The following is an 11,356-nucleotide window of genomic DNA, read 5'->3' as shown; positions in this document are numbered from 1 at the left end:
GCGCCTGGGGGCTGGGAGAGGGCGGGACCTGGGCGGGGAGGGGCAGGGATGGGGCGGGCACGGGCGAGGATAGGAGAGCGCTGGCGGGGATAGGCCAGAAGGGCGCAGATAGGCGAAGGGGCGGGGCCGCGCGCTGGTAACCGGGGCGACGCGTCCCGGGAGCGGGAGGACCTCGCCCTTAGCTGCCCGCCGCGCGCCTGCGCGGCCCGAGGACCCGCACTTCCGGCCGCCGCGATGGCCGCGTCGTCCCGCGCGCAGGTGCTGGCGCTGTACCGGGCGCTGCTGCGCGAGGGCCGCCGCTTCGGCGCCTACAGCTACCGGTGCGTCCGGCTGTCCGCGGGCCAGGGCTGGTGTCCTGCTGTCCGCGGGGCAGGGCCGCTGTCCGGCTGTCCGTGGGGGCCGGCTGCCTGTCTGTCCTGCTGTCAGTCTGTCCTGCGGGGGTCGGGGGCCAGCTGTCCGGCCGGCCGTCTGTCCGCGGGGCCAGGGCCGGCTGTCCTGCGGGGCCGGGCGGCTGGGCAGTGCGCGTCTCGCTGCCAGACGCGGGCGCGGTGGCCGTGGGCGCCCCGGGAGCCTCTGGGACACGGGAGCGGCCTCCTTGCACCTTCCGTGCCGGACAGGGCAGCGCTGTCCGCAGAGATGCGCCGCGGCCTCCGCTGCCCCAGTGACCACGGCACACGCGTGTCCCGAGAGAGCAGACCCACGGGGCGCAGTGGACAGGCCTGCGGTCTGACCCCTCCTTCCCCTGGCAGAACCTACGCCCTCAGGAGGATCCGAGACGCCTTCCGGGAGAACAAGAGCGTCCAGGACCCCAGGGAGATTCAGAGCCTGGTGGACAGAGCCCAGCGGGACCTGGAGGTCATCCAGCGCCAGGTAGGCCGGGGAGGGGTCTGTGGAGCTGCGGTTGGGAGACCCTTACACACAGATTCACATGCCCGCACGGGCCGGTCACTGATTTGAGAGGGAGCCTGTGTCCTCACCGGGGGAGCACCCTGGGGAGCTCAAGGCCCCCTCCCACGGGGCTGGGCAGGACAGGGTGCCCCCGCCTGGCCTGGAACCAGAATCCCGGGCCTGTGGTTCTGGAGGGCACAGCTCTGCCCAGCTCTCCTGGGCCCCTGGGGCCTGGACATCGGCTGTCCTCTCGCGCGAGCTCACGGCCTCCTTGTTCCTGAGCCTGGTGTGGGCACCTCCGTGGCCGGGCTGCCGTCTGCTGGCCTTGCTCACGCCTCCCACGGGGCCTTCCGTGGGTTCCTGCCCCCCTCTGCTCTCATGGGCTGTCATTTGTGACATGAATAAATGGGGACTGCTGGTCTGTCCGCCTCGAGTCCATGCTTGACCCTGGACAGAATTCAGAAACCAGAGGCAGTGCCGAGAGCTAGAAACTCAGGGTTGCTGCCCGTCGGTACGCAGCGGCTGGGAAGAGCGTCACGGGAGGGAGTCGGGATGGTGGCCTTGGCATGGACACCTCCCAGACTCGGGCTCTTTCTGTCCAGAGGCCAGACCTCGCAGGGAAGAGGCCTGGGCCCCTTGGAGCATGTGGTGCCCCTGGGGGGACATGAGAGTGCCCACTCACGGCACAGCCCTGGTACTGTCCCCCTCGGCCAGCAGTCAGCTTCCGGATGTTTCCATGGAGGCAGCTGGTCAGAGCTGCGCTGTGTCTGGGTTGGGAGGTCCCGGTGCTCAGCAGGCCGCCCCAGGCTCAGACTCTCAGAAGTGCCTCTGCTGCCCCCGCCTGCTGGTGTGGGGTTTGTGGAAGACCTGTGACGTGTCCCCAGCGCCTGCCCTCAGGAGAGGAAATGGAGGAGAAGCAAGGGTGGGAAACGCCGTGTTGTCAGGCCCAGGCCCTGCTGCCCCTGGGGGCATCCTGGAATGCGAGATCAGGCCCCGATCACCAGCTTTGAGCCAAACCCTGGGTGTCTGGCGTCTGTCAGCTGCCCTGGGCAGTGCCCAGGGACAGGCGGGGGAGGCCCACCCCAAACTGCCGGGCGGGCCTGGCCTCACTCCAACGTTTTCATCAGTGAGCCAGGAAGACGTGCTCCCACACAGCCCGGCGAGAGTCCTGCCCTTGAGCTGTGTCCACTGTCACCTCAGTGAGGGCTGTGGGGTCTCGGGCCCAGGACAGCCCACTGCCTGGGGGCCAGCAAGTCGTGGCCCAGCCTGCCCGCGCCTACCTGGCGCTGAGCTGTGGGCTGCTTCCCCTCCTGGGGGCTGTGATGTGTCGCTGTCCTGTCCCTCACGCCTTCTCTCTGCTCCCGAGGGTCCTTCAAGCCTCTCTGGGCCCTAGAATTACGTGGCACTGTATCAGCTTCGGGGAGCAAGAGTGCAAGCCAGCGTGAGGTCCAGTAGAGTCTCCCAGCTCTTCCTCGCCCTGACCCGAGACCAGCCTTCTCATCCCCAGTCACGCGGGCTCACACGTGTAGTGAGACAGAGACGTCCAGGATGGAGACGCTGCCTTCTTCCGCCGAGGCACATGCGGTCAGCTGCAGGGAGAGCGGGCGCAGTCTGCACGGTCAGCTGCAGGGAGAGCGGGCACAGTCTGCACGGTCAGCTGCAGGGAAAGCGGGCGCAGTCTGCGTGGTCAGCTGCAGGGAGAGCGGGCGCAGTCTGCGCGGTCAGCTGCAGGGAGAGCGGGCGCAGTCTGAGCGGTCGGGCAGCTGCAGGGAGAGTGGGCGCAGTCTGCGCGGTCAGCTGCAGGGAGAGCGGGCGCAGTCTGAGCGGTCGGGCAGCTGCAGGGAGAGTGGGCGCAGTCTGCGCGGTCAGCTGCAGGGAGAGCGGGCGCAGTCTGAGCGGTCGGGCAGCTGCAGGGAGAGTGGGCGCAGTCTGAGCGGTCGGGCAGCTGCAGGGAGAGCGGGCGCAGTCTGCGCGGTCAGCTGCAGGGAGAGCGGGCGCAGTCTGCGCGGTCAGCTGCAGGGAGAGCGGGCGCAGTCTGAGCGGTCGGGCAGCTGCAGGGAGAGTGGGCGCAGTCTGCGCGGTCAGCTGCAGGGAGAGCGGGCGCAGTCTGCGCGGTCAGCTGCAGGGAGAGCGGGCGCAGTCTGCGCGGTCAGCTGCAGGGAGAGCGGGCGCAGTCTGAGCGGTCGGGCAGCTGCAGGGAGAGTGGGCGCAGTCTGCGCGGTCAGCTGCAGGGAGAGCGGGCGCAGTCTGCGCGGTCAGCTGCAGGGAGAGCGGGCGCAGTCTGCGCGGTCAGCTGCAGGGAGAGCGGGCGCAGTCTGCGCGGTCAGCTGCAGGGAGAGCGGGCGCAGTCTGAGCGGTCGGGCAGCTGCAGGGAGAGCGGGCGCAGTCTGAGCGGTCGGGCAGCTGCAGGGAGAGCGGGCGCAGTCTGAGCGGTCGGGCAGCTGCAGGGAGAGCGGGCGCAGTCTGCGCGGTCAGCTGCAGGGAGAGCGGGCGCAGTCTGCACGGTCAGCTGCAGGGAGAGCGGGCGCAGTCTGCACGGTCAGCTGCAGGGAGAGCGGGCGCAGTCTGAGCGGTCGGGCAGCTGCAGGGAGAGCGGGCGCAGTCTGCACGGTCAGCTGCAGGGAGAGCGGGCGCAGTCTGAGCGGTCAGCTGCAGGGAGAGCGGGCGCAGTCTGAGCGGTCAGCTGCAGGGAGAGCGGGCGCAGTCTGAGCGGTCAGCTGCAGGGAGAGCGGGCGCAGTCTGAGCGGTCAGCTGCAGGGAGAGCGGGCGCAGTCTGAGCGGTCAGCTGCAGGGAGAGCGGGCGCAGTCTGCGCGGTCGGTCAGGGGGGAAGAGCAGGCGCCGGGAGGTCATGAACGTCCGCGGGGGCCCTCGGGCGGCTGCCCACGTGCTTCTGGCTGCAGGACCCGAACCTGCTGCTGCCAGATCCCTGGGAAACGCCACCGAGCCCCGGCCCTCCCTTGGGAAAGGCACTGCCTCACCCTCCACGGCCTGGACCCTGCTCTGTCCCCTGCACCAGGCTGGGCCCTCAGTAAGATGGAGCCCTGAGGCGGGGAGGCAGCTGTGCTCATTCCAGAAGCTTCTGCACATGTCACTTGGGATCTTTATTTGGCTTCGAGCTTCTCTGTCTGCTCGGCCGCGGCCCCTCTCCTGAGGCCTGGCGCTGCGTCCGCCGCCGCCTGAGCTGTTCAGGCACGGAGACTGCTCCAGAGGCCGCACCCCGGAGAAGCGGGTGCGGGGTGGCCCAGAGCACCACGTGTCCCGACTCTCACCCCTCTGGCATCGCCCCCTCCCCTGCTTCTCTCCCAGACGAGGGGGGGCAGCATCTGGGGCTGTTTGTGTAGACCGTTCTGTTTGCGCAGTGCTGTTTGCATGGACTAGTGCTGTCTGCGCACCTGTCCCAGGCCCCCCCACACACACACCTGTCCTGCACAGACCCACACCTGTCCTGCACACACATACCCACACCTGTCCTGCACAGACCCACACCTGTCCTGCACACACATACCCACACCTGTCCTGCACAGACCCACACCTGTCCTGCACACACACACCCATGCCTGTCTGTGCACCTCTCCTGTACACACACACACACACACACACACCTGTCCTGCACAGACCCACACCTGTCCTGCACACACACACCCACGCCTGTTCGTACGCCTGTCCCACACACCCACACACCTGTCGGTGCACCTGTCCCAACATGTGTCCTGCACACACACACACCCACACCTGTCCTGCACACATACCCCCACACCTGTCTGTGCACCTCTCCTGCACACACACACCCACACCTGTCCTGCACACCCCCCCACACCTGTCCTGCACACCCCCCCACACCTGTCCTGCACACACACCCCCACACCTGTCCTGCACACACACACACCTGTCCTGCACACACACACCCACATCTCCACACACACCCCCACACCTGTCCTGCACACACCCCCCCCACACCTGTCCTGCACACACACACACCCATACCTGTCCTGCACACACACACCCCCACACCTGTCCTGCACACACACACACCCACACCTGTCCTGCACACTGGCCCGCAGGTGGTACTGCAGCCACTGCGGGAGCCCCTGGCAGTGCCCCGGGCCTGGTGAGGAGCGTCTCGAGGACTCCCCTTGGCATTGCGGCAGCTGCCCTGTGCCCAGAGTCTGCCCCGTGTGCGGCCCCCAGGCGCAGCCAGTGTGTGGGCAGGACCATGTGATGAGGCCGCTGGGCCTGCACCCCGCGGTCTGGTCCCCAGCTCCCCTCTGGCAGCCAGGGCCGAGGCTGCCCCGCGCGCCCCAGGCCTGCAGCTCAGCCTCGCTGGGGGGCTGCAGAAGGTTCGCTCAGGAGGACGCGTCTGCGGCCCGGAGGGACTCCAGCTTTGTCCTGGACAGCAGCTCCCACCACGCCTCTGCTGACAGCTGCTGGACGCCGGACAGACGGCGGATGGCCCACCACACCCCACTGTCCTCCCAGCTGCCCCTGGGGCTGCGGACCGGAGACCGGGTGTCTCATGCCTGCCTGCCTGCCTCCCTCCCCTCTTCCCTGCAGCTTCTGGACGTGTGTATATGGGTGGGATACGTCTGTGTGTGAGTGTGAGTGTGGTGTGTGAGGGAGACTATGTCAGGGAGTGTGGAGTGACTGTGAGTCTGTGTGAGTGTGTGAATGTGTGTATCTGAGGGTGTGTCTGTGAGTGTGTGTGTGTGTGTGTGTGTGTGTCTGAATGTGTGAAAATATGTGTGAATCTGTGTGTCTGCATCTGAGTGTGGTGCAGCCCACGTGTCCCGCCCACGCTGTCCCCTGCAAACTCCCACCCCGCACTGCCCCCACCTGCTGTGCCCAGAGGAGGAGCAGGAGGACGTCTTTGGACATGGACACTGAGCCTTCCGCCTTGGTCCCTCCTGACAGGGACACCCCAGTGCAGAGGGCCAAGGCAGCAGGGACGGGTGGGTGTTGGGTCCCCTCGGGGACTGTGAACTGTCCCAACCCTGACCGGTCGCCGAGGTGTCTGGGGGGCCTGGAGGGCAGCAGGGTGTCTCCCAACTGCAGTTTGGACAATTGCCCCATCTGCACTGAGACCCCCACCGGAGGGTGCTGAGGGCTATGTGTGCCCCCAGGTACAGGTTGGACGGCTGTACACGGCAGACAGACTCATCATTGAGAACCAGGACAAGACCCGGGCCTAGGGGCCGGACCCCCACGACAGGCTGCAGCCCGCCCCGCCTGCCTGTGCAGCTGGCTGCTGGATCCAAGGCACGACCAGTGCCCTGCCCCCTTCCGGCCCTGAGCTTGGCGTCCCACTGTGTGTCTTCCAATAAATGGAGCCGCCCATAGAGCGGGTCGGCATGTTCCTTACCTGGCTGGACTCGTCCCCCTCATTAAACACATCTGACTCCCTGGGGCCCCTTCAGTGAGGCACGGCCCAGCACCTGGCTCGGGGGTCAGCAGTGAGGAAAGAGGCTAGACGCAGGGGGAACCCCCCTGCCCAGACTCCCGAGCAGACACCGGGACAGCTAGGAAGGTTCTGGAACATCGCTGCCGATGCCGGGCACACAGGAGTGGCAGGGGACAGGGACACGCGGGGATCACACACCAGGGCCTGACCGCAGAAAGGGGGTCCTGGAGCTCACCTGGGGTCACGAGGGAACCTGTCCGACCTGCAGACGTGGCTGCTGGAAGGGGCGAGAAGTGGGTCTGGGGCGGACGTGGGGGTCTGCAGTGACTTGCGCTCGGCAAGGTTTGCTGCCCCTTCACCTGCCCCTCCAGCAGCCCTGACACAGGGTGAGACAGGCCCAGGCCCAGAGCGGGACCCGCACGCAGGGAGTGGAGGGGCTGGAGGGACAGATGCGCCCCCAGGGGTCCCCGCAGGTGCCGCGACTAGTGAGGGGCCAGGCAGGACGGGCCAGGCGATGGGGGTTGGGGGACAGACTGGGTAGGACACCCCAGAACACCGGCTCGTTGGCCTCCCGGGAAGGACACTGCCCAGCCGTCCTGTCCTTCCAGCCCTGATGGCTGGGGGGAGGCAGCCTCTGCCGGACACGCCTCCCCGTGTAAAGCTGGGAACAGCCACCTGCGGGTGCACTTCTCCTCTCCCAGACCTGTGCGAGGGGCTTCGCTCCACTCCCAGCGCCAGCCCGCCGCGCGGCGGGCGCCCGAGGGGCGTGGCGGGCCGGGGCGGGCCGGGGCGGGATTGGAGGGCGGGCCGGGGCTTGAAGGCGGGGCCATTCAGGGCAAGCCGGAGCAGGATTGGAGGGCGGCGCGGGGGGCGGTGCCCGCGGGGGCGGGCTGGGGCAGGATTGGAGGGCGGCGCGGGGGGCGGTGCCCGCGGGGGCGGGCTGGGGCAGGATTGGAGGGCGGCGCGGGGGGCGGGGCGGCCTGCCGGGAAGACGATGGCCACGGTGCGCCGGCTGCGCGAGGTTCCGCGGCACCTACTGGTCTGCGAGAAGTCTAACTTCGGCCACGAGAAGTCGCGCCACCGGCACCTCGTGGAGACGCACCATTACAACTACAAGGTGAGTGTGGCCGTGCTGGGCGCCCGGAATGGGCTCGGGGGGCCCGGCAGGCGGGAGGCGCGCGCCGGGGCGGGCCCGCGCGGGGCATGCTGGGAGCGGTAGTCTGCGCCGCGGGGCGCCCGTTGCCGCGGCCGCCGTGAACTACGACTCCCAGGGTGCGCCGCGCGCCAAGACACGTGCAGCCCGGCGGGCCCCCCCACCCGCCCCGCGCGGCGGCCACGCGACCCCCGCGAGCCCAGGCGGGCCCCCAGCGCCGCGGGGCGTGGCCCCGAACCCAAGCCCAAGCGCCCTAGGCGGGGTCCAGGGCGGGGCTGCCCGCGACCCCCGTTCCGCTGGCCGCCCGCAGGTGTCCGTGCTGGTGCCCGAGTGCGGCCTCCTGCCCCAGGAGCTGCGGGCGCTGCTCGCCCGGGCCGGACCCTACTTCTCGGTGCGGGCCCTGCCGCTGTGGGAGCTGCTCGCCCCGCGCTTCGTCAGCACGTTCGTGCAGGGCGGTGAGTGTCGCGGCCCCGCCCGCCCCGTCCCGCCGGGCCCCTCCTCCTCCGCCCCAGCCAGCGGGAGGCAGAGCCCGGCCCGGCCCGGCCCGGCGAGTCACTCGCCTCCTCCCGCTTCCCCTCAGGGTCCTGCTACGCCCTGAGCTTCAACACCAGCATCGATGAGGACAACGCTGCTGCCCTGCTGCCCAGCGGTGACCGCCCCCTCCCCCACGCCTGGTGCTTCTCTCCTCTGAAGGCCAGGCCCCGGCTCGTTGCTCCGCCTCCCGTGCTCCCCGTTCTTCCTTCAGCAGAACGTGGTTTCTCACTGTGCTGTTTGTCCAAGCCAGCAGTCACAGGGCCCCTCCCGTGGTGCTGGGGGCCACCAGGGCTGCAGCTCCTGTGCTCCAGCCCTGGGGCCTCCCCCTCCCTGCCCCAGCGGCTTTGTTTCTCGTCCCACTGACCTGAGCACCCTGTCAGATGCCCAGACGCCACGACCGTGCCCACGCTGTGATTTGAGGGCTTGGCGCGTGAACATGGGTGGCTTTTATTTTCCTGGTTTGTTTTGGTGGGGACGGTCCTGTGCAGCACCATGCTGAGCTGCACCCTGCCCGGTGTGTCCGTGTTTGACATCTCTGTTCTGGTCGTTACTTGGTCTGTAGGGAAGTTAATCTTATCCCTGGATAAAGACACGTATGAGGAGACGGGGCTGCAGGGCCGGCCGTCCCGCCACGCTGGCAAGAACACCGTGAAATTCAGTGAGTGTGAGCTCGGCGGTGCCCCCAGCTTCTGTCAGCTCTTGGGCTCCCCAGAGCCCCCCGCTGCAGCCCGCCCGGAGCCCTCTCTGCGTGCTGATGCCAGGAGACGTTTTCTCTGGCCCTGCAGTCGTTGTTGTTGATCTGCTGGATTTATCCCTGAACCCAGCGTCAAAGAAATCGCAGCGGGTTCTCTGGTCCTTCCGGGAGAAGCAGCCACTGACGTTCGACTTTCTGCTGGCGTGGGACCCTGCAGGTGGGCCTGGCGGCTGCGGGAAAGCTGCTGGGGGAGCCCGGGCCGGTCATACACGGAGGAATAGCTTACACTCAGGGGTGCACATGGGCACATGGTGGAAGTGTGTGTTCTGGTGTGCACACGTGTGCGTGCGTGTGCTTGTTCAGGTGTCTGAGCTCCTCCCACCCAGAAAACCCCGCATGCTCACATCTCTGTCAGAGTGTCATGAGAAATGTCAGGTTCAGCTGAGGCAATGCGGGTGTGGGGTGTGGCACAGCCGCACGTGTCCTGCCGTGGGTGGGGAACTCTGGGGTCCCCCCTCACATGGGTGTCTGGGTATGTTTCAGGGGCAGAGGACTCAGCCATGATGTCCTACTTCTCCAGCTACCAGATCCGGGAGCACCAGCCATGCATGGTCCTGAGCACTGTGGCCGAGCTGGAGTGTCCTGTGCTGCAGAGCGGGGAGCCCCGGGGGCAGCCAGGGGACTCGTGCAGCGCGCCCGACTTCCTGGAGTGGCTGGGGGCCGTCTTCAGCGGTGCAGAGCTGTGCGTGGGGACGCCGGGCGTGGGGGCTGGGCAGGGCCCATAAAGTGGAGCTAAGGGGTTTGTCCCTTTTTATCCACGACAGGAAGAACGAGCCGGACAGCTTCATCTCCACCTACTGCTGTCCCCAGCCCAGCACGGTGGCAGCCAGGGCCTCCTTGTGCACCCTCTCTGGTCTCCTGCTCCCCGCCCAGATCTCTGCCCTGCTGGAGCAGCTGCGGTGAGAGGCGGGCAGGGGGCTGGGGGGGGAGCTGCAGGCGTACGGCACCTGCCCTGTGGGCCCCTGGATTGCTTCGTGGCTGGACAGTGCGTCCTTGGGGGCCAGGCGCCAGGACAGGGCAGGGCACACGGGGCGTCACCCTTCGTGGCAGGGTCCCAGGGGCGTGGGGAGCAGGGCACACGGGGCGTCTGAGATGGAAACAGCAGAGCCCTGCCCCGTCCTGCTCCCTCATCCATGTCCCTGCCCTGCCCCAACCCTCCCACTCCACGGCTGAGCGGCCTCCCTCCCTCCTCTTGCAGCCGCTACTTTGCAGAGCCTAAGCTGGCCCCGTGGGTCGCACTGTCCGTGCAAGGTTTTGCCGACAGCCCCGTGTCCTGGGGCGAAGACGAACACGGCTTTGGGGGCAGCGGCGACCACCTGTACAGCTTTGTCATCTTTGGCAACCAGGACTACTGGCTGCAGATGGCCGTGGGCGCCAGGGACGAGTGTCCACCCTAGAGCCCAGCCGAGGCCCTTCCCAGGACTGCTGGACCTGATGGCAGAGGACGTGTGTCTGCCGGCCAGGAAGCAACGTTTCTTAGATGGGCTCTGGCCCCACAGGAACTGCCCTGTTGGCGTCCCGCAAGTCCCCTGCACTGGAGCCCTGTCCGTTCTGATTCCAGCCCCGGGGCCCACGTGCGGAGGAGCTGGCAGCCTTCTGAGCACCCCCAGGGCTAACGGGCCTCGGGACTCATGTCACCGAGTTTGAAGTGGAAACCGTGTTGGGGGTATCAGTTTGACAATGGGAGAAGGGGTCAGGAAGGAAGCTGGCTGGACCCTGCCGCAGTGTGGCAGAGGGAAGGGGTCCCTGGAAAGGGCCCAGGACAGAAGGTGGGGTGCGCCCTGAGCATCGGGTCCCTTTCAGAGCTCCTGTTTGTGGTGGCAGCAGTGTTCTGCCTCCCACGGGAAGGGGTCTGGGCAGATGGGCTGGTCACATTAGTACCAAAGCTGGTTTCTGCTTTAAAGGCCAATAAAAAGGCTACTCTGTGCGGGCCCCTTGGTGACTGCCGTCTGACTCCGTGTCTACACCTCGCTGCAAGACCAGAGCAGGAAGCTGCCGGGGAAGGCTGGCCCTGGCCCGCCACATGTCTCAGTGCATGGGCGTTGTCTGCCGAGATGCTTGTCCAGCGCTCAGGGGCCGTGCTCCCCACCACACTAGCCCTTCAGCCTGGGTGGGGGTCGCACTCCACGTCCCGCTGGACCAGGCACACAGCAAGCTTCAGCCCAGAAGCCAGTCTCACGTGGAGTGGGCAGGCTGGCAGTGGGGCTGCAGGAAGGGACCACGAGCACCTGAGCACTGGCCACTGCTGGGTGCTGGTGAGTCCTGGGCCCCGGGGTGCGACTCGACACAGCCACGGGCAGTGCAGACGGCTGCCTGCTGTTGCTGCGGTCTCGGCCTGGTTTGGGCTGGCAGTGGGGACTGCGGGGAGCAGGACAGGTCCGTCCCCATGGCTGTGCTTGGGAGCAGCCGGAAGCCCTCCTGGTGACGAGCGGGTGCCGGTCCCGCCTCTGGCCACACCTGCTCCCTGCAGGGCTCACAGCTCTGCCGTGTGGCAGCAAAACACTCGCCTGTCGAGGTCTGTGCAGGCCAGCCTGGCCCCGGGGCCTGCTTGCAGCGCGGGTGGCCAGTGTGCCAGACCCTGCAGGGAGGCTGGGGGGAGAGCAGACCCCTCACCTCCCGCAGGACCCCCGC

The 11,356-nt window shown here is 67.8% G+C and overlaps 3 protein-coding genes across 6 annotated transcripts; 2 read left to right on the top strand and 1 right to left on the bottom strand.

Annotated features, from left to right (window-relative positions):
- The first annotated feature begins 75 nt into the window (after positions 1-75).
- Positions 76-6,244, top strand: LYRM4 (LYR motif containing 4). The gene is made up of 3 exons (XM_004618860.2): positions 76-320; positions 750-870; positions 6,007-6,244. Exons 1-3 carry the CDS (start codon positions 235-237, stop codon positions 6,073-6,075), a joined length of 276 nt encoding a protein of 91 aa, XP_004618917.1. The 5' UTR covers positions 76-234; the 3' UTR covers positions 6,076-6,244.
- Positions 3,488-5,998, bottom strand: LOC129402087 (uncharacterized). 2 transcript variants are annotated; one of them, XM_055126914.1, is made up of 2 exons: positions 4,422-5,998; positions 3,488-4,329 (listed from the first exon to the last, which is right to left on the bottom strand). In XM_055126914.1, the coding sequence occupies exons 1-2, from the start codon at positions 4,798-4,800 to the stop codon at positions 3,602-3,604; spliced, it is 1,107 nt and encodes a 368-aa protein (XP_054982889.1). In that variant the 5' UTR covers positions 4,801-5,998; the 3' UTR covers positions 3,488-3,601. The 2 variants fall into 2 exon arrangements, with proteins under 2 accessions (XP_054982889.1, XP_054982890.1); XM_055126915.1 differs by having other exon boundaries at positions 3,488-4,491; positions 4,766-5,493.
- A 1,008-nt stretch (positions 6,245-7,252) lies between the features above and the next one.
- RPP40 (ribonuclease P/MRP subunit p40) lies at positions 7,253-10,650 on the top strand. 3 transcript variants are annotated; one of them, XM_004618816.2, is made up of 8 exons: positions 7,253-7,401; positions 7,748-7,892; positions 8,018-8,086; positions 8,534-8,629; positions 8,757-8,882; positions 9,209-9,407; positions 9,490-9,624; positions 9,924-10,650. In XM_004618816.2, exons 1-8 carry the CDS (start codon positions 7,279-7,281, stop codon positions 10,120-10,122), a joined length of 1,092 nt encoding a protein of 363 aa, XP_004618873.2. In that variant the 5' UTR covers positions 7,253-7,278; the 3' UTR covers positions 10,123-10,650. The 3 variants fall into 3 exon arrangements, with proteins under 3 accessions (XP_004618873.2, XP_054983135.1, XP_054983134.1); XM_055127160.1 differs by lacking the exon at positions 7,253-7,401 and adding an exon at positions 7,422-7,661 and having other exon boundaries at positions 7,695-7,892; XM_055127159.1 differs by lacking the exon at positions 7,253-7,401 and having other exon boundaries at positions 7,422-7,892.
- The last annotated feature ends 706 nt before the right edge of the window (positions 10,651-11,356 follow it).

Source organism: Sorex araneus, chromosome 2, assembly GCF_027595985.1.
Source record: "Sorex araneus isolate mSorAra2 chromosome 2, mSorAra2.pri, whole genome shotgun sequence".
NCBI lineage: Eukaryota > Metazoa > Chordata > Mammalia > Eulipotyphla > Soricidae > Sorex > Sorex araneus.
Note: the sequence above shows the minus strand (reverse complement) of the source record. Positions and strands in the feature narration are given on the sequence as shown.